At 41.6% G+C, this 22582-nt stretch overlaps 1 protein-coding gene across 1 annotated transcript in view; it reads right to left on the bottom strand.

Moving 5' to 3' along the window:
- The window catches only part of lrpprc (leucine-rich pentatricopeptide repeat containing), a 59915-nt gene that overhangs the window by 10536 nt on the left and 26797 nt on the right, over positions 1-22582 (bottom strand). The window contains exons 24-32 of the mRNA XM_006783616.3: positions 18205-18329; positions 14539-14645; positions 9430-9498; positions 9216-9306; positions 8528-8670; positions 6360-6483; positions 4846-4972; positions 1350-1438; positions 1067-1271 (exon numbers count right to left, since the gene is read on the bottom strand). Coding sequence (XP_006783679.3) covers positions 1067-1271; positions 1350-1438; positions 4846-4972; positions 6360-6483; positions 8528-8670; positions 9216-9306; positions 9430-9498; positions 14539-14645; positions 18205-18329 — 1080 coding nt within the window. The remainder of the gene's footprint in view (positions 1-1066; positions 1272-1349; positions 1439-4845; positions 4973-6359; positions 6484-8527; positions 8671-9215; positions 9307-9429; positions 9499-14538; positions 14646-18204; positions 18330-22582) is intronic.

Here is a 22582-nt window from a genome sequence, read left to right as displayed (position 1 = left end):
ATCTAAAAATGTAATATTAAAATTATATTAGTTTCACTTTTTGTCCCTTACGGCCTCCCTCTGAGTGCACACTCCTTCTCCCGCCTATTCTGTGAAATGTTTTTCTGCTGAGGTTGCCACAACCACACAAAGCCTGCATACCACAGCATTACAAACCTAAAACAACTCAAACTGGCAACCCAGCTACACTACTAACACTTTATGCTCCCTGCTCACCCCCTGCCGTCACCAGTCGTGATGAATATTTAACTTCCAGGGTGTGTGTGTGTATATATATAAGTGTGAGTGTCTGGAGGTGGGGGAACATATCTACGCTGATTGTTGCGACTGGGACCGTCTGAATAATTCAGCAAAGGGCCCCTCTAAATGTGGTGCCCCGCTTTCCGGGACCGCTTGCTTTTCCGCCGCTGCTCTTAACCAGTCAGCTTGACTCGGATACAAAGGGGAAGCATGTGTCAGGGAGGCTCAGAGCGCAGCTCCCAGTGGTCAGAGTTCAAGCTGACAGATCCGCGCTACGATGGCCAATCAGGCGTGAGACCGCCTTGCTGTCCTTCACTTCTCGCTGTCCCTCTGAGATGGCGCGGGGATGCCTCTGTTCGAGCTGGCGCACAGCTCTAATGCACAAGTGGCACAATGAAACTTTCATGCACAATGCATTTTATTATTTTGCTCTGCAGTTTGAGAAGAGACAAAGGAGGAATGGAGGACGGCTCTTTTCATGACATTAAAAGGAACCCATGAATAATCCTATTATGCCCGTGTTTCCCATTTGTACTTAACGCCCTGGCAGCCCTGTAAGCTTTTACTTTAACAGTGTGTCAGCCTGGATCTTGCCACACTCTCCTGTGGGGTAGTGCATTAAACTGTTTATATCCAACAGTGCTTACGAAATGGCATAAAAGACTCACTCGACTGCGTTGAAACATTTTGCTCATGCAACCTATCTTCAGTCATCTTTTTCCTGCTAAATGTCAGTACATTTCATTACATGTTGGGGAATGTCTGAAAAGCTGTACATGCTGTGAACCTAACAGGTCCACTGACAAATCTCCACATATAAACTTACTTTTTGATGTGTGCCAGGGCAGTGTTGTTGACAAACACCATGCTGGACAAGTTGGGGCTTGTACCAAGTCTCTTTATTAGTGATTCCACATCCTGGATCCCCTCCACGTTGCCGTGACTACCCAGAGCCTGAACCAGCCTGGTGATGGAAAGATGCGAAGGCACATGGTCCAACTGAAGCATAGACTTCAGTCTCTCAAGAGCCTCTGTGGAGGAGTGCAACAAGTGACTGTGTGTACAAAAAACGTGTTTGTTTGTGTTAAACATGCATGTCCATTTCTTACCTTTGACCTGGCCTTTCTTGCTTTGTGTGATGATGAGTAAACTGCTGGCAATATCAGTCAGCTTGAAACCTGGCACCCGAGTTTCAGCACTAAGGGAGACAAATAATTCCTTGGTTGACTGTGGTATACTACAGTAATACACAAGAAAAAGACAAACTAGAGAATACGCTAGGAGTGCACCAATGCTTCAGCCAAAGGGATTGATGATGTTTGTTTGTCTCACATCAATTGTGAGCTACTAAATGTTAAAATAATTTCCAATTTTATATTAGTTACACAAGATGGATAAATACAAGAGTTTACAGATGATAGAGAGACCTGCTGTTATGTATGGCTTGGTGAGGCCAAGCTGAAAGTGGCAGTGTTGGAGATGCTCGTATTTTCAATGCGAGTGACCAGAAAGGATGGGATTAGAAATTAGTATATCAGAGGGACAGCTCAGGTTGAGCAGTTTGGAGACAAAGTTTGAGAAACAAGACTGAGATGGGAGGAAAAGAAGAGGACCACAGAGAAGATTCATGGATGTAGTGAAGGAGGAGATGCAGAGGGGTTGGTGTGACAGAAGTGGATGCTTGGAATAGGCAGCAGGCAGGTTATCCGCTGTGGTTACGCTTAAAGGGAGCCGCTAAAAGAAGACGACAATGAAGAAGAGAATTAAGATTTCATGTTGTTCTTGCACAAAGTTGGAAAGTAATAAACAAAACCAGAAACAACTATCCATTTCAGAAAAAGCTGCCTCTGAGATTTTGCCAATTTACAAATATTGTTTTGCCCATTGTAAGAAAAATGTTCTTCTAACATTTTATTTATACCTTTTTTGCTAAACTTCAATTTGTCACATATGTAGTTGAGTAAATTATGTAAAAATAAGATCATTGCGAAAGTGTTTCTGTTTGGGTTTATTTTTAAAAATATTTTACTCTCATAATGCCTCTATTAATATTTCCATTTCTTGATATCAGAAATACATAATATACATGACAGATTTGTTCCATATCTGAACGATGTTATGGGCAAGTCCATTATTTCCAACTTTAAAGCCGATACTGTATCTCTAAAAACGCATCTTTATAATCTGCGATAGCCGTGCGACGGTGTCTTCTCCGCCATTATCAGGCATCGCATTTTGAAAAGCGTTAGACTCCATAGAGAGAGAGGGGATAAACGCATGAGCTGAAAGATATATGACAGACAAGACAATAGGAACAAATCTGATTGAAAACAAGTCTGAGCTTCTCTGTGACCTGAAAATAATGCAGACATCAAGCGGTTGATTGATGTTGTCGTATACGTGATGTTCCTTCCTCTGGGAGCTGCTCCCTCTCATCAAATCCTCCTCCTTTCACTCTGCATGTCCATCTAACTTGCTGTCCTTTCCAGCCCTCCTCTTTTTCATTTCTTTGCCACTAAAACCTCAATCAAGCTTGCCTCCTGCCTTTCCCCCCCCTTTTTATTATTATACCCCTGCAACCAGATTAATCTGCCCGCTCAATTGAGCATCAGGCTGGCAATCCTTATCACTGCGGCGACACCAGGCCGGGCAGCATCCGGCGGCCACTGTGACAGGGTCACGCCGGAGATTGGAGGAGTAACAGGGTCGGCGACAGATTGCTGCGGAGACTGAGCAGCGGGTCAGAATTATTCTTATCAGGTGGAAGAAAATCTCCAGAAGCTGTCTCCCAACACACACTCTCACCTTCTCCTTCTAGGGATATTGTGCGTCACCCACTTCTTCTTCTCTCTCATCATCACTCTCTCCCAATCCCTTAATCTCACCATAAGTACCCCGCTGCTCAATTCTGTACAGATTACCCAAAAACAAACACACCCACACGCACTGAGAATTAATGCCTATAGCGTCTTCATTATCCCCGTACGTGATTAAATCTAGCCCTCCTCCCCTTGTTCACTCCTCTTTTCCCATTTAGCCCCGTTTATCTCCATCCGTTCCTTTCCATTTCCATTTCTCCCCGACTTTCCTCTCAGCTCATTTCACTTCTCATTAAGAGCGCAGATAAACTAAGCTTTTATCCAGGCAGGGATGCCATAAACCAATTCAAACAGAGACTGGAGATGGGTTATCGCTTGTATTGCCTTGTGCTTGTTGAAACACGGCTCTAAAATTGATATGATTATTTCTCATAATATAAGAGAGTGAACCATGTAGGGAGCTGGAAACAGGGAAGAGACTGATAGTGTAATAGATGTTTTTACATGTTTTTTCTTTCAGCACAAATTAGTAACTGCAGCTCTTCAGTCAGTGTGTGTCATTATGTTATTATCGTAACTCTTTGCTTCTGTGTTTCTCCTCTGCAGAAAGAAAGTGATATAAAGAAAGGGACAAAAGGAGACAGAAAAAAGGGAAAGTTGGAGATTACCTATAAAAGACAAAACAGAGAAGAAGATCAGCCCTGTGCTAAGCTCGCATCTTTAATACCTCTGTCTGTCCATCCATTCGTCTCCAGGCCTAAGCCCTGATATGGCCCACGAACGAAACAACAACACATGATACATTACTAATTGGAAGAAGACTGATGTCCCCGCACAAAGTCACCCGCTTTCCAGAGAACCAAAATTAATCTATATATCCAAGCATGTGTGTGTGTGTCTCTCAGGGCTTAGTAAGAACCATTGTCCATATCCAGCAGAACTGAATGTGTTAGCACACAATCAGTTTGTAATCCTCATGTCTACTGAGGAGCTGCAGATTTAGCCTGAGGCGACCTGCTACCACCAGCTGAGGAGTGACAGGAAAAGTAGCAGAGCATTAAACTACATGTTGAATTGTAAGTTTAATACAAACTGCTGTGCTTTCTGTCTGCTTTAGGGGCTGGATATTTCACTTATGTTACCTCTTCTAAAATATGAACAACTATGGAAAGGGATCCCTTTTGTTTTGCTGCTGTTGATTTTCAAGGAAAAACTAAACACAATTAGTTGGTTATCATACTTAGATATCGGGGAAAAATCTGATTGCCCTTCTAAAACAAAAGCTAAAACCCACTCCTTGTAAATCAAAGCAGATGTATGGAGAGAACTGCATTATGTCACGACAAACTGCTAAACCTGACAGCATTGGAAAACCCTCCTACTGCATGTTTTAGGGTGTGATCCATTATAAAACTGACAATCCATCATACAAATTCACTTCAAAGCTGACTGTGAGCTGGATGGAGATGAATTCACCAGTGACATTCCTCCAGATGCGACTTTAAAATCTGCAATCGAGGCATTGTGTGAGATTACCAACACTTGCATTGCACCTACAAATGAAAAGGGTTTTTTTGCATTGTGTGCATGACTGTATGATTTTCATACTAGACATTAAGCCCCTAAACACAGCAGCGTTTACAAGTCCACATAGACTTCTGCACAACCTGAAGTCTTTTTAGCAACCAGGGATACGTACAAGACAATAAACTGAGACTATAGCAGTAATATTTTAATGCTTTTTTCCAGATGATTTTGGCACAAATCAAGATATTAATACACCTACATGTCCTTGACTGCCATGGCTTCATCCATAGATCCCTCGGCCAACAGAGCACGAATCAGGTGGTCGTAGGGGGAGGGGCCTAGTGCCACACCTTTTTTGTCAGCTTCCTTTAGCATCCCAAATGCTTCTGCAGGAAGAAAACAAGAAAAAGCGAGAGGGGAAAAGTGAGTCATGAGATTGGCTGAGATAACTGAAAAATAGAATTTAAGATTATCCTTGTATTAATGGATTGGAACAGCCTAATGTGAACACACAATAGTAAAACATGATGTTACCATTTCTCCTCAATATTTATAGGAAAACATGTATTTGCGGTATCTAAAGTAGTTGGAAAAATGATATATTTGTAATTACATACAAACATTGTTTAAAAGGTAATAATAATTTAAGGTGATGTTCTTCAACTGTGGTGAAGGCAGTATGACAAATAAATTCTGACATGTATCTTTCAAAAATCAACCACCTGGCCAGGTCTGTGATGTTTGGATACCTTGAAATTGTCCAAAAGTGTCTGTGACCGCCTTAAAAGTTGAACAGTTATTAAACCTGATCCATTCCTATGACAGCAGGCACTTTATTGCGCCTTTAACAGCATCTGTTTCGAACAGTAGTCACCCAAGACTGCTATATGAACTACTTCATTTCAAGTATAATTTGACATTTATTTCCCCCCCACCCCCCAATGAATCAGCAGGCTTGGCACTCAGTAGATTTTACCAATAGTACAATTTCAAAAAATGCTGGGTCAAGAGGAAAATGCCATGCCTACACAGCATGAATCAGCAGAAAGCAAAATGAAAAGGTGGGCAGATAAAAAAGCCACATGTCAGAAAGTTAGATGCTCAATTTTGGGGAGGAAAAACTTTCTTAGGAAAGAGAATCCCACGTAAGAGTGTAACAGACTGTAATTTATCAAGACGTTAACTGGGGTTGAGTAAAGAAAAACATTTAGATGCTTTTGGAGATAATTTGTTTTGCAGGTGCAATACATACAGTGCCATGAAAAAATACTTACCCCTTCCCGATTTGTGATTATTTTTTTTTGCAGATTTCTTAATCGAAGATCAGTCAAAAATAACCAGAGCAAATACAAACTGTAGTTTTTAAATCATGATTTCATTTATTAAGAGGGATAAAAGGTATCCAAGCCTAACTGGCCCTTTGAGAAAAACCAATCGCCCATTAACCTAATAACTGGTTCTGCTAACTATGGCAGAAACAACTGCAATCCAGCGTTTGCAATAACTGGCAATGAGTCTTTCACATGGTTTTGCAGAAATATTGCAGAACTCTTTGAATATAAAACATTGAAAAAAGATCCTAATGCTATCACCATGAATGACGGGAAAGTAGGAAATTGCCTGATAAACAATTTCTATTCTCTTATATTCTCAAATTCTAGTTTTAAGAGACTGCAATTGGTCATTTTATACACCTCTGATGTTTTAAGTATGGCAAATGTAGTATGTCTCCCCTCTTACAGGAGAACAATAGCAGGACCTCCTGCTGCTTACCTTTGGCCTTGCCCTTCTTACAGAGGGCCAACAGACGGACCTGGTAATCACTAACACTTTCAGTTGCAGTGGGGGTTGTTGCGAACTTGACCTGCTGTGTGGTGGCAGCTTGCTGGTACCAGGTCTAGAAAAACAGCACACAAACACACGTGTAAAACAATGCTTAAACTCAGTCTGATGTCCACAAAATGCAGCTACATCCAAGTATTAAGGTCTGAAACATGTTCAGCTGTGTCCTGGGAAAGAGCTGGTGTGTTTATGTGCATATATGACAGTGCAATAATGCCTGACAGGCAGGGCAAGGTCCCATAATGCTCGGTCACCCATGTAGCAGCAAGGGAAGGGGGTTAAGCTGTATCGGCTGGGGGCAAATTAGGTTTGGCACCCCAGGGGCAAAGGAAAAGTGTGCGTGCTAGAGAATGTGTGTGCTGGAGCGGGTGGTGTCAACTCAAGAGCCCCTGGGGTCACGAAGTTCATCGCTTCAGGCAACGGCAATCACTTTCTGTCTCATCATGCTTCAGGCTGCTTCAGGCTTGCACACCAAGCTCAGGAAAAATGCATAGTGAGGGAATGAAGCAAACAAGAGGAATTTAAGGCTTTAAGACTTCATCTCTTTACTAATTATTGTATTTAATTAGTAAAGAAATAACATTTAATTCTCTCCATTTAATTTCGTTACAGCTGAACACTCATATCGAGCCAAGCATCAAGCGACAACCATATGGTAGCATTTAGTGTCTGGCTAAATTAGTCTGGCATTACAGATTTAGAGACAGATCAAGCTGTAATTCCTTTCACCAGCCAACCGGTCTGATTGACTACACTTCAGATCAGAGCTTCAATCCTGTTTCCTCTGCATGTAATGAACAGGGGCTTAAAGTGGAGCAGAGTAGGGGGGCTGCATGGAGAGCGGCTGATAAGAGTTTTCAGAGGTTGTTTGGGGGGCGTGGGGGGGTTGCTCCTACAATCAGAGTCTGGGGTCAACCTGCTCTTTGGTTAATCGATTCAGTCAGCAACAGTTTTATTCAGACAAAAAAATAAACATGTAGTGTCATCTAAATTTTAAAAAAGTAGTAATTAGACCATTGTGATTTGAATGAGGGAGTGCAACTTTTAAAGCACTTTGCCACATCAGTGCAGGACCAGTAATGTACCGAATATTAAATGTAATTATTGTGTTATTACCATGCAATTTTAGGTATAAACCATCAAAGAGGGCTGAGCAAACCTTAGTATTGATTACTATAAAACAAACAAAACACTAACAAGGCACAAAATAAGAAATACAGGAAAAATAAAATCAACAGTACCGCCTGTTAAACAGTCACAAAAGTGTTAGAATTAAAAAATATTTTAAAGAGAGAATTATAAGATTAAATGAAATTGTCATTCTGAGCTCAATTATCAGACTGTTCCTCCTGTTTGAACATCAAAACAGAGCTCAGTATCTAAAAGTCCCTGACAGGCTATGAGCTCAATGCTTGACATTTTAGGTGAGCTACACTTAGTGTAGGCTAGAGAAGTGGAATTCTTTCTGACCAATAGGTAATATATAAAAGTTATTATCAAATGAACTTTGGAAGGTTCTGAGATAGCCAGGATTTGATGTCATTTAGAAAGGTCAATAGATTGTCAAGGCTACTGGTGTTGCACAGCAGAGAGAGATTTAATACTGTGTTATGAGCAAAACTGAATGGGCAATATTAAGGCTATGAATGATCTGGCTGAGAGGAAGCATTATATTCAAACCATAAGTGGTCCTGGGACAAAGCCTTGGGGAATGCCTCAATGATTTGTTAATTATTGATTAAACAATGACTTAATATAATATCTCAAAATAGCAACAATCTCACATCATAAAAAATAGCTTTTTAGACAATAAAAATTCCAAAAAAAAAAAAAGAAATATTACCTGACAGGTAATTACTTCAACTGATCAAATTGACTGCCGTGATTAAAGACTTAATGAACAGGCCCACTATGTTGAGTCTTACCATTAGTGCTACAGGGCTGTATGTCATATTTAATATCAGGCACCTTCACAGCTCTTTCTTCTTGCCTTTGCTTTTAGGTTTGCCTTCCCTGCTCATGGCAATCATCTTTCTAATAACAGACCTGCCAACTGAGCATTATTGGGATTTTCATTTTATTGCAAGCTGGGACTTTACCTCAGGTACCTCGAAAGGGACCTCCTGGCCATTACTCTTCAGGATGTCTGCCAGTAAACGCAGAGTCCTCTCCCTGGGAATGACGTTCTCCTCCTGCATCTTCGTCCACATGGCTTCTGCCTTCTGCCAATTGTTGGTCTCCTCTGAAAGCAACCAGAAACGAAGCAGTGAGAATGAGAAAATGTTTATGATTTGTTATTGGAAGCCATGACACACAGACCTGTGAGCCTGTATAGTCAGCTCACTACCCAGCATGCTCAAGAGAGCAATTTCTGACAAAGCGCTCCATGCTGAGAGAAGGCAATCAAAGCACTAATCTGATCAACAGACTGACCCTCAACTATGCTGTAATTTATCAAACACACCAGCTAGTGGTGTGTGTGTGTGTAGGGAAGGGTAATGGGTCGACAATCAGCTTTAACACTCCAATCACAAGCGTTATCTGTTCTGCTCTCCAGTGCAGCAATCACACCATGTCTTCTGCTGACTTCTGACTGATCCCATTCTGCTGCACACTCAAGGTCTGGGAATGAGCTCAGGAGGCACACCCAGAGGTGAAAAGTCACAACTGAAGATGAGGTCAGGGAGGGGGGGGGGGGAAGGCAGTTTGTAGGTCAAACCCACAAACACCCACAAACAGAGAAACCAAATAAAAGAGCACACAGACAAATGAAAGGAAAAGACTTACTGCAGAGCCGGAGGAGATAATTGTACATCTCATCTCTGTCGCACTCAAACAGCTTGGCTGTCATGTCCACCATCTGCTCCAAGGCCTCTATCTGTACACACAGACAGAATATATACTTTAACTTTGATTTTTTTTTTCTGCATTTGTATTCTTTTCTTCTTCTTCTTTGTGTGGCTTTGGTAATTTTAGGCCTGTGTGTGTTTGTGTTACCTACCTGGTTATTTAAAATGCATTTCTCTGCATACCACTGCACGCGTCCAGGCTTTGCCCTCAGCCCAGGAGTCTAGATAAAAGAAAACAGACAAAAGAAATCAGTTGATTCATTGATAAATAGCAGCTTCAGTAAATTGTTCCTCACGTGTCTCAGATGTCAAATAACTGGTCAGATGCTGCATAGCAACAAGATATACTTCAATTTTTTTTTTTTTTTTTTTTTTTTTACTTGATCCCGGTTAATAACATCTTCCAACATCAGGCTTATATTTTATCAGTGTCACTATTATTATTACTACAATGTCTGTACTTTATGCCAATTGCGTTTGTTTCTTTACTTCTATTTATATTTGCTGCAATTTCCACTGCCCTTGACCAGGTCTCACTTTAAGGATTTTTTTAATCTCTCGAAACTAAAGGACAAATAAAAAAAACATTACTTCACTGTGCACAACATAGGGTGGAAATTAATATAATACAAAACCATTAAAGCATTATCCTTAACATAACACTGATCCACCCGTACCCCAGTATAAAGAGTCCTTAAATATTAACATCTATTGGTGTAGACTAATCACGAGCTGATATACAACAGATTTTAAAATTTAAGTGTCTGCTGGCAGGAGGCTTTTTGCAAAAGTGTAAGTGCAGTGGTTTTACAAGATCATCAATGATGTATCTTCAGTCACTCTATTTCTAAAGATAATGTGTTTGATAATTAGTTTGGCAGATTATCAATACATAAAAGCTAAAGGGCAAAGAAAACAGAGCTGATATATAATATGTGTTCAGCAGTCGGACACATGTATTTAGCAAAGCTACATCTGAGTAAATTATTTTCATTCTCAATTTCTCTCTTTTCTTTTAATTAGAGCTGACAAATCACTGAGTTTCACAGCGTAGTGAATATGTCCATTAGAAGTTTGCAAAGTACTTTTTCCACTTTAAATTACTTTTTCAATAATCAGTTATCCAAAACTCAGATTTGACAAATTTGCAGTGCTGTGCAAAGATTTACGGATTTCAGATTTTTGTTCTTAATCCAGTAACAACATAGAAGCATCTAACTGATCTGAAATTTCTTCTACACTCCAAACATACAGCCAGATTCATAAGAAACATATGTTCCGCTCCACAAAGAAGAGGAAGTCATACAAAATATGCTACTGTATCTCAGAATAACAGTCTGGGAATAAATGAAGGCAGAAAACTCAGAGGCAACCCAAACAAAGAGGATTGTTGAGTGCATTTTAGAGCAATATTGATACAAAAAACTCTCATAGCTAATGTATATCGTGGGGAGCAGGAATAGCAAATGTTTGCCACGAATAAGTTTAAAAACCCAGTGAAGCCACTTACAGTACACCCTACCTTGTAGTAGAGACCATTATCTAGGACTCCACAATGCAACACTGGAACTGCCCTATATGAACTGTGGAAATACTACAGAAAGACCTCCCACTACACTCTTGAAAATGGCATTTTTTAAAAAAAAGGAACTTCAACAACAAAATTATGATTTCAAATGCAGAGAATCTGACGCCCCGGCAGTTACAGCCAGGAGATTTGCTCAGATTTTTAGGACACCAGTGAGATGCAGACAGACAGAGTGTGTGGGCTGTCAATAAAGGCTGACATAGATTGATCTGCAGGCTCATGTAGCTATGATTTAGTCTGATATGAGGAGTGACTAGATGATTATCATGGAATAACAGTGATCAGGATTTCATCTGTCTCCTGGGGGCTTTGATACAATCTGAATAAGACTAGGATTGAGAAACCTCACTCTGCCTGTCTTCCTGGTAATCTGGCTAAGGAAAAAAAGAAAGAAAAAAAAAGGACACAGACCGATCTGGCAGGAAGTTAATCTGAATGAGGATCAACAGCGCTCAATCCCTGCTGGCCTCTTTGATGGGAGCCCATCATACTGTGAGAGAGGGGAGAGTAAAAGGAAAGACCGGCTTCATCCCTTCCCCTGACTGCCATGCTTTCCTCTTTCAATCCCCACTTCTCTCAATCCCTCCCTCTTCCTCCAAATCTCTCCTGCTCCTCCTCTCCATCCCTCTAGCTGTCCCAGGCAAAGGCATTATGTTCTTACCCAACCAGCCAAAGGGACAAATTAAAATGTGTTGCACTCACTCTCTCTCAGTCTGTCTAATCTTCTTAGAGACTAAGGCCCGGTGCAAGTGCTCCATCTCTTTGCCTCTGATTCCTTTTACTTGGTAAAGTCTTGAGGGCTCAAAGCACCACAACTGCTCACACACACACACACACACACACGAATATGTTTGGGATTTTGAATCCATCAGGACAAATCTCCCTAATCTGGGCCAAAAACAAAATCCTCAGAAATAAGAAGGCACATAGTTTACACACACGCATGGTTACATGAAAAGAATTCAAGTTCGAAACAACCCCCACACCCCCAAAAAACAAAAGGTCACTCAGAGATCATGGAAACATGTCAAACAGCTCAAATAAAACTATACTGGAGTCCCTGTTGCCACCTTGCTCGGTGTCTTGCGTAGCCTTTAGTTGCCAAAGCATCTTCACAGGTTTCTCCCACCTACTTCCGTGCATAGACAAAAAGAAAGTGCTGGAGTCGACCTTTCCTCACCTCCACTTAACAAACCCTCTCCATCTCAATTCCTAATGTCCTAATTCCACTAATCACCTGGCCACTTAGCCCCCCACACACACAAATACACACACGCAGAGGCAAACCCCTCTCCCTAACACAAAAACACATAATGGCTTACCACTCTTTAGCAATACTACCTAACCTTGACCATAACACACACAATAATAGGCCTGGCCACCTGACAATCCCCTATCTAACCATGACCATTTAGCACAAAATTGGCCACCTTTCTCTATCATTACATTTAATTAGCTGTGATTAATCAGCTGCCAATTATACCAAACACAGCCTAAAGAGAGACACCACTCTGGACTGCCACTTGACGCTCTCACAGGGGAAAAAGTATTTGTGCATCTGAGTGTGTGTATGCATATTTGAGTCAAAGATATGATTCAATTGTAGTTTATCACCTCAGCGGTGGATCTATCGCCATCCAAGTATAATACGGGGGAGTTCAAAAGTGAACTTTGTGTTTAGACTGTTCTAAAAGTCTGTGAAGGTTAAGTGAATCCTGGCTTTTGAAATATATCAACTGCCTTTTTTTTGTTTTCTCCTGATTAGACTCTGAAAGACAGCAAAGAAAAGCCGTTAACTGTAAATCTGGGGAACTTTTTTTTTTTTTTAATCCCAAGTTGTGAATGCAGTTTTGAAGCACCTATATGTAACTAGAAACACTGTTGCTGGTAGTGTCTAACCCAGAGAGGATTAGCTAGTCCCTGCAGCCGTCTTCTGCTATAGGAAGCATTTTAACCGCTAGTTTCGGTTCTGTCCTTCCCAATTTAACACACTTTTATATCCTCCCAGTTTGGTGCATGAACCCAAATGGTGTTTTGTTATTGGCCACTGAGCAATTCACAGCAAACTCCATCCATGAATACCATATTTAAACATAAAGCCCAAATTATACTCTGTTGCAGACCAGGATGCCGACAACTGGAGACCCAGTTGCCGAGCAGTCATTCCTGACATATTCTTTTAAGTCCTCCATAGACCCTCACGCTAACCATCTGGCAATGGAATTTACATTACTGGGACTCAAGCGAACTCTGACAGACTCGTGAAAAGTATAATCCCTGCTTTAAGGCGTTCACAGATACATATCTACCAGCACACCCTAGGCTGCAGGTTGATTTTTGTAATTGTATTATCAGATCTATGGAGGCATATGTTAGATAATGGGATGAAGAGAGAAGCTGAGCTGTGAACTGGTCACCACCTGGTGGTGCGCTAGATCGGGTGGCCGGATAGGCCTGGCGTGCCCAAACATACAGAAAGGGTGCAATGGAAGTGTCTGGCAGAGGCCCTGTTCTGTGGATCTTAAATTCCCACCTCTGAGAGAACTAATAAATAGCTTCCTGAGTCCAGGGACGTCGAGTCCAGCTATGGCAATAATTCCCGAAATAAATGGAGGAGTCCAGTGAGTTTCGATGTAATCAACAGCGACTATAGTAATGTGAGAAAAATTCTACATCTGAAAAAAAGTGATAACTTTGTCCAGAAAAGCAGATAAGGAAAGATTACAATTATTTATTTAATAAAAATGCCAGTAGATGTGATACTTTGTGGGAAGTAGTAAATACACACTCTGGTTAAAAAGCAGCCATTGTCCACTAACATCTTGTACGCTATAATTTTCAGTAGGCATGTAAATAGGCTTGCTGGACTTCTTTTAAATCAATATTCCTGCATTTTTTTTTCAGTTGCAGTCTGGGGATTTTTGGATGTACTGTGCTACAACATTTCAGTGGGATTCAAATCTGAGCTATTTTTTCCATGACGAGGTCAGCTGTACATCTATTTACAAGGCATCAGCAATCTCACACATGTAGCACGTAGCTGACTCGCTATTATAAGTAGGATAACAGTCATACAATCTAGCGAGAGCCACAATAACACGCTGATAATATTTAAGAGGGTTTGAAAATCCTCAAGAGGGACAAATCCCCATTTCCGTGCACGCCGGGACACGCGAGAGAGGGAGCGAGAGAGAGCAAGGTCAGGGCGAGGGAGTTAAGATATTTTTCACTGTTTTGTTCTCATTCTGATCGGCCTTGTTTCTGTTCCTCTGTTGTCAGGCTCATCCCTCTATTCATCTGCTCATCACTCTCTCTATCTTGTTGTCTATTCCCAACCCCTTCTCCATTTATGTGAAAATCGCTTCTTATCTGCCCGCTTTGCCTCTCTCTTTCTCGCACTAATCTACACAGATTTTAAAGCAGGACTTAAGATGACAAAGATATAAATATTCATCGAATATTCAGGTCAGATGATTTACAATAACAAAAAGAGGGTTGGCAATTCCATCCTACATGTCCTGTGCGGCTTATGACGGCCACGCACACCGGAGAACAATTTTTCATCAGCTAGATTCTCCAAGACTAAGAAACTAATTTTCTTTGGAGATCTGATCTGATCAGAGTGCAGTCTAACAAAAACAAATAAAACCTTCCAATAAACACACAATGTTACCTCGATGATCTTCCGGGCCTCGCGGTAGCGGCCCGTCTGCAGGAATGCGAAGAACAGGTCATAGAGCATGGTCATCTCTCCTCGCTCCTGGCTCACAAAGTCCATGGCTGAAGAGAAAGACAGACAGGCGAGGAAACGGAGCAGAGAAAGGTCATGAAGAAAAACGCCCGTAAGGTAAACAAACCCACCACACACTTCATTTCCTTCTGATTCCATTATTTGGCACAATGTCCCACTCACAAAGCAGCCCTATCAAGACAGCTCTCAAACAAACACAGGTCCCGAATGAAAGCCTAAGCTGCCCCAGTGAACTTGCTAAAACGCTCTGCTCAGCGTTACGTACTATCTCCATCCAGCAGCTTCAGAACAGGTACCAGACACACAAACAAACACACACCCTGCAAACTTTCAGTAACCCAAATGAATCTGCATATTCAGCAAACAGAAGAAAAAAAAGAATAATCCTACTCCCTTCATTTGCACTCATTTAAAGCTGGAAATATTTCACTGATTGGCTCCAATGTGAACAAGTTTTCAGAGTTTCTGACTGGATTAAATGACTTAGCATTTTCTATGTGCAAATCCTATCTTCCCAAGACTGAACCACACCAGCAGGATCCTGTTGAAACTTCCAGGTTAAAAGCATGTATTCTGTCCTCTTCTTATCTGAAAATAGCTCAGTAGTTGCTATAATTGCCAGACCCTCTGAAAACCCTATACTTTATTTTTCTGTTGGTGCTTGAAACCAAACCAAGGTCACACATGTGAATGAAAATTTTGACAAGCTGTGTCATGCTTTTAGTGTGTTTTGGACAGCTGAAGGCCAGTCTGCTGGAAGCTTTTCTTCTCTTTTATTTTAAAAGGTGTATTTTAAGGTGAATTTTTAGACCATTCATGCACTGCATCAGCATGGGTCCACAGGGGTACTCACGATGCTGCGAGTGTGACTCAAGGTTTATGTCACAAGTCATCCTCTCTGATGCTTTATATGATGGAGTGAGAGGCGGTGTAATTTGTTATTCGTAAGTTGACACTGCTTTACATGCTGGCCTCTTTCGGCACTTTAATCAGAGTTACTTTGGATTTAAGGGTGCAGCGACTAACTGTGAGGGTTTGTCACCTTTTGGCATGTTGGGGGAATGAAAGGAGACAGAGGGGAGGTAAGGAAGTGGAGAGGTGCTCCACTGTACAGTTTCAACCTTTACGTACTCCAGAGCCACTTGCCCCGGCGGCACACCGAACTTGACCTTTTCACCGCATCGCTGTCAACATACAGGGAGACTGTTCTAAATGTGACTGGCTGACATGCTTCACCGTGACCCTGGTCTGAACCTTTCTCACTCTCTGGTCCTCTTATGCTCTCTTGGGATTGTTGGCACTTGTTACATGTGCGTTTAACGCAAACACTGAATGAGCACTTTGGAATAGCTCCTCCCCACACACAAAGACCCAAATGAATAACAAAAGGTTGGAGTCAATCAGAAGAAACAAAAATGGATCACGCTAAGCTGGAGTGGGGAAAAAAAACTTTGGATTATAGCTGTGAGACGCAGTGACAAAGTACACAGCTATTCTGAACTTCTGAACTCTGGGGAATCCTGGTCCACAGTTCAGATTAACCCGTCTTTTGTCACTCCTAATCTGTAGGTTAATGAAAAATGTTTAAAATCCCACCAGGACTATTCTCGTTTGCATGACAAAACAAACATGCTATGAAAGCATGTTATAATTTATAAATGAAAAAATTTAAATTTAAGAAAATGTAAAATCTTCTCGTCCTTAGAGGATGTGGAACCACTAAATATTTGATTTGAGCTCAATCAAACAACCTGAATGATCCCGTAGTTATGTTTTTTTCCTCTTACCTAAACCCCAGCTATAGCATATGGCTGCCCCTCCATAAATCAAATCAAATCAAACCAAAATTTATTTATATAGCACATTTAAAAACAACAATGTCATCAAAGTGCTTCACAAATTAGGAAATAAATAAAATAAGACAAATTTACCAAACAGCAACACAAGACAAACTTAGAAGCCAACAAAATGATAGTCAAAATAACTTAAGGCTGTTTGATATAACGATATATATCGGATGATGATATAAAAACATCTATCGTTTCATTTTACGCTATTGTTTGTTTCGTGGTGCCGCAAAATAAACTGTTTACGGCAATATTTTTTCATCGTTTTGATGGTCACTGTAGTGGCTATATTAATTTCTTAAAGTTTTCTCTTTCTCTTATATTTAATATAACCACACTATGGACGGACAAGCACCAGTTTTTATGCGTTGTTGTTAGCAACAATGGCGCATCGCATGTCCGCTTGTTTATGTTCCACATAAACCTTTCACAATAAAGCTCAAGATCCTGTTGAGACTTTTCGAAATAAACTGAATCACGTGAAAGAGTGTGCAGAGTATTTATGGATGAGAAGCAAAAAAGAGCCGTCAGGTGCTAAAAAATAAACCTTAGACTCAAACATTAGAACAGGCTTTTCTCCGCAGCACGCCGTGTAATAAATACTCACAAAGAAAACAGAAACGTTACAACTTATGTCTAAAAATGTATAGTTTCATGCAACACTCGACTCCAGGTACGCGATACCCAGCTGGAAACACTTCACGCAAGTCGAGCTGCCCGAGATTTACAGAAGTTTCAGAAAATGCAAAATGTTTTAGTGTTGATAGATGTCTTATATCGGGATATGAGATTTTGGTCATATCGCACAGCCCTAGTTATAGTCAAGGTAAAAAGATGAGTCTTTAAGCGAGATTTGAAAGACTGAATAGACTCGGAAGTGCGATTGGCAATAGAGAGACTGTTCCACAGTCCAGTTGCTGCGATAGCAAAGGCACGATCACCTCTGGTTTTCAGCCTAGACTTAGGTTGTATTAAGAGCATCTGGTCTGAAGATCTTAGTGCTTTTTAGGATTATACAAATGGAGAAGTACTGTTAAAAACTGGAGTAATATGATCATGCATTCTGGCACCTGATAAAAGGCTGCAGCAGCGTTCTGTACTACAAACGGTAGAGAGAGGAGTGAGGGAGGCCTAAATAAAGGGAGTTACAATAGTTACTCCCTAAGCCCCTGTTCAGACCACAGGCAGTATAAAGGTTGGATGAAGCTTCCTGGCCGGAAATGTAAGGACAATACAGGAAGTGCCCTAAACTTTCATCAAAGCAGCTGTTTGCCCAGACATCTATAAACACTTTCCGATTAGTTTATGAGCTCAGCCGCTAATTTTGGGTCAAATAAAATAAAGCAAAGTCTATTTTCTATATTCTAGTTAGTATGCTTCAGAAAGAAGGATTATTTCAGATATGCTCACTGGCTAACAACGTCTGATTGATGAATTGTTGGTCAAGTCACACCCATCGGTACCTTGAAAAGGATCTCTGAGTGATATGACAATAGCAACATCCATGTTTTATAAATATATGGTTCTGTTGGAGGTTTCTTCCTGTTAAAAATTAGTCCTTGACAAGTGCTTCCTTCTAGGGGATTGTCGGATTCTCTAATAGTCTTTACAATATTAAGGAAAAATAAATAAATTGCCCATTAGTATTTTTTTTAATATAAACTGATGATAGATGGGTTACTGGATGTGGAAAAAGTTAGCTGAAGGACAGGATGTGATGACTATGTACAAAGTGTGTAACCTTTCTGCAGTAGCTCAGTCTCTCCTTTCTCCACCAGAGCAACAATAATGTCGTGGATGCGAGGCAGGTGGTTGTAGCGCTTCTGACACTCGAGTGCCGCTTCGAGAGCTCCGGACACGTCCTTACTGCAGATACAGACAAAGACAGAGAGAGAGCGAGTTAGATGCCAGGTCTGTGCAATCAGTCATGTACAGGATTGTGTCAGTAGAGAATAGAAGAGCGTATCATGGGGTGTTAACCCTGTGACCTCCCATTCAAGCACTATGACCCACCCCAACAATACAGGCCTTTGAATTCATGACAGCACAACTGTGGGCGATGAAGCCTTTTGGCCCCAATACATCATTCTCACACAATCAGGCACACTCTCACACACCTATCTGTGAGGGGCTAATGTCTCTCTGGACAGGCTTTTAGAGAGGAAGCAATGCAACAGATAAAAGGACTCCACTGATCTTTACCCTCTCTGCTCTGCTCCTCTTGCGCCTTCAAACTTCTCTTGCTCTTCCTTTTGTCTCTTCAACGCCCTTTAACCTTCCCCTCATTTTCTCTTCTCTCATTTCCCTTTTCTTCTAACCTTCCCGTCTTCTTTTTATCCTTCCATCCTTCTTCCTCCACACCATCTTTTTTTCCCCATGCTGTCAGCTCTCACACTCCTCCGATGACCTCACCCCCCAGCTGAGCAATTTAACAGAAATATGGCAACAAAATTAGTCCCCCCCCCCCACCTCACCAGCAGCATCACCACGGCTTCATCTCATGTCACCCCCCCGCCTAACCTTCTACTTTCACGCCTTCCAACAAACAAAAGAGCATGCAGAAGGAGGATGAGTGCACCTGAAGGAGTGATAACGAGAGAAGTAGAGAGGCAGAGAGGGTAAAGGAAGTAAGAGAGCAAGAGCAAGAAGGGGGAGTGGGAGAGACCACATCAATCCCCTCTATTGTGACAGCGCTGCCATCAATCTGTTGATTGGGTAATTACCATGTCAATCACACAGAGGTCAAAGCATATAAGGCACCCACAAAGGAGGCAAGGGGCAGAGTGAATGAGTGAGAAAAAGACAGTGTTAGACAGAATGGACAGGTATAGTTTTTGCAGTGTTTTTTTTTCCTCTCATCTAATCAATTAAATAAGCAGATTTGTGAAATATGTCCAAAAAGACCAACAACTTTAAAGGGAAAAAAAGGACCGAAAATGATGTGACCTTGAGTTCAGCTTCTGTGAGCCAGCAGCAGCAGAAGAGAGTGATGGAGGGAGGAGGGATGGAGTGATTAGGGTTGGAAGGCAAAGAGGTCTGCTAATTGAAATGAAGAGGGACAACATTATTCAGCAGCGGCAGTCAAGAGGCTGTTCAAATGCATAACAGTCTGATTGAACAACGCAGAAGAGCGACTAAGAGATTTTTGAAAATGAGAGAAAGAGTGTGGAGATGGGAGGAGACCAGAAAGGGAGGCGTTGGTGTGCAGTTTACCCCCCAAAATGAGAGAGGGATAGGGAAAAAAAAGCACAGTATGCTCTTTGTAGTTGACGTATCATATACATACAATTTAACTATTATGGTGTGGTGCGCAAGGCCATTTCATTCCTCATTTGTTTCATCATCTCAACTATCTGTCCACCTTATTCATCCCTCCATCAAGCATCTCCATAACTACTTATAATCCCTCTTTTCTAATGAGAGAGAGAGAGAAAAGGGGCCTGGCGTTGCAATTATACCCCTTCTGCCTTCCTCCCCTCTCGCCGCCCGCTAACCCCCCCCCACCCCCCAAAAAAAGAGCTAAAGATGTCGAAAGATGGATAATTTCCCCTAGGTACAATTTAACTGTCACTTTGCATTGCCATTTACTGCAGCGCACAGCCCTGTTAATGTCCCCAACTTTGCATGTCAGCCACTTTCCAGCCAATTAAGCCCTGAAAAAATAACGAGCGCTTTGCTCCATAGAAACCTGAAGGATTAGACAAGGAAGCTCATTTTACCTCATCTTACTCCCCCATTCTTTACCTCCCTCTCCATTTCCGTCACCCCTCCTCCCCCTTTTGTTCGGAGGAGATGAGCAGGCCTGTTATCAAGCCACTGTCCTCGCGTGAGGGAAAACGAGGTGTCTGTGTCTTGAAACACAAATGAAACTGATCAGCACACCGCTACGTGTATTCAAGAAAGGCACTTATGCTAGTACTGTTCACCCCCCACATGAGTGAAACTGTGCGTGTAACGTTGTGGTGATGTGAATCATTCCCATCACCATTTTGGCTGAACAGATAATTCAGCTGATGTTCCCAATTTGGGATTGGGATTTAATGGCTAGTTTAAAATGCAGAGTATTCACAAATTTGTATAGCTTTTATATATAAGCTACTGGGAATAATAACTTCTAACTTTATCAATTTGCCAGTGGGTTTATTATATTCCCTTGTCACAGGGAAGTAGCCGGTGGGTAGCTCACACCGATGCAACCCCAAGGGAGATTCGTGCCTCCGGCCACCGGCAACATTTTGGTTACCAAACAGCTATGTAAATCATTACGTTATGGAGCCATTAAATAATTAAGTAAATGTATGTGCACTTAAACCTTATGAGCCAAAGCCCATATTCAGACTGTTCTGCTACATCAATCAGAGGCAGCGTCCTTACGTGGCCATGTCATGCACACTGCCCTGGCTGTGAGCACCCACCTGCTGTTATGTTTATGAGGGGCAGCCAATCAGAAAACAGTTGGCTTAAAAGGATAAATATGTCAAAAATATTCATTAGACCAACTTTAACATAAGCTTAATTTAGTATCGACCATGTTAAGAGTTAAACATGCATCTTTTAGCATGTCTTTTCACGTTCTTCCATTATTCAACTCCGGCTGCTTCGATTTCTCTACATGGGATTTCCATTTCTTCCTTTTATTCCTAGGGAGTGGGAGTGAATGAGGCGTTTTTCTCTAAGCCACTTGTCTCTTTTCAGCTCTACCCTCCTCCTCATATTCCATCAATGTGGCTGCCGTCTTATCATCCACGTCCTGCCAGCTCTTCATTTTGCTGGACTCATTAGCATTTGCTGTTGCTAATCACTTCCACGAGGATGTGGCAATGTGAGCTAGCTGCCAGCTAGCGTAGTAGCAGGTTAGCAGACACAATACAAAGCGGACAGGCATGACGGCTAACGGGGCGGCGCATATGATGGGCTGTCAAGGGCTAATCTGGCGGAGAAGTGTTCATTAAGTCATTAGCGCTGACGCTGCGATGAGATGGGTGCAGGCGGGAGTGATGCCTGCTTTGTCCTCTTTTATCGCTTCCCTTCATCCCTCCTCCTCCTCCTCCTTCCGACTGTTTGTCCGCTGACTGACGGAATGAAGAGGTGGAGACGAATGGGTGAAGATAAAAGATAAAAAAAGAGAAGAGGGCAAAGAGACAGATTCAACCGGCGTGCAAAAGTCAAGTGTTCCAGTACTGAGGCTTGACTGAACCACTGATGGAACTACAAGAACCACCACTGCACTTTCACAAAAGACTAATTTAAGACATTTGCTGTTTTAAAATAGGATTTAAAAATGTAACTAAGATAAATCTGTAGCCAAAGTAAAATAAAGTTAAATAAAAATAGTGATTATTCACAAGAGTGTCCTGAATAAGCTTTATTATTAGGTTGTTACTTAAAATCTATCAATTTAAGTAGAGTTAAGCCATCTGTTACAATTACACCAATCCACTTTATGCACAGCAAACTGGACAACTTTGTCAAAATTTTATCTTTTATCCAGATGAGTTGACTAACACTCAACAACCAGCCAACTAAACGCACCCAAATGTCCTACTAACAAATCATAAACACATGACAGATGTTAGAATACCAGCAGCCATCTTTTCCCTTCGTGTTTATTAGTGTGTGTTCACTGCAGTATCATTTGGAGGAAGTACAACTGGCACTTGATTTGTGAACGAGGCTGTGCTAAGCTGCTGTGTGCGTTTGTGTTTTGGCGGCTGTTGATGACCCAGTAGTAAATTAGCCTGCTAATCTCACAGAGGCAGTGATTAACGAGTGAACCTGGAAACTGTTTGTGCCAGAGACCAGACTTACAGCAACACAAACAGCAACAAGGGAGCACCCGGTGAGAGGGAGTGTGTGTATGTGTGTGCGTGCAAGAGAGCTTTCTTTGCAGAGGTCTACCTCTGCTGCAGTAAGCACGCTAGAGGTAAACTGCACATGAAAGCATGCACAGTATGTGTGTGTGCCCCCTAACCGCGCATTACGTGTCTATGGTAAATCCAGCAATTAGTGGTCTGTACATAATTAACATGCTAATGAGTTGATCTACTTAAAAGCTGCTTCGACAAATAGAACACGCACATGCGCTGAAAAACACACACAAACCGAATAGAGTTGAGGGT

This window comes from Neolamprologus brichardi, chromosome 13, assembly GCF_056152115.1.
Source record: "Neolamprologus brichardi isolate AB-2024 chromosome 13, ASM5615211v1, whole genome shotgun sequence".
Classification (NCBI taxonomy): Eukaryota; Metazoa; Chordata; class Actinopteri; order Cichliformes; family Cichlidae; genus Neolamprologus; species Neolamprologus brichardi.
This window is presented reverse-complemented; position numbering and strand designations above follow the sequence as displayed.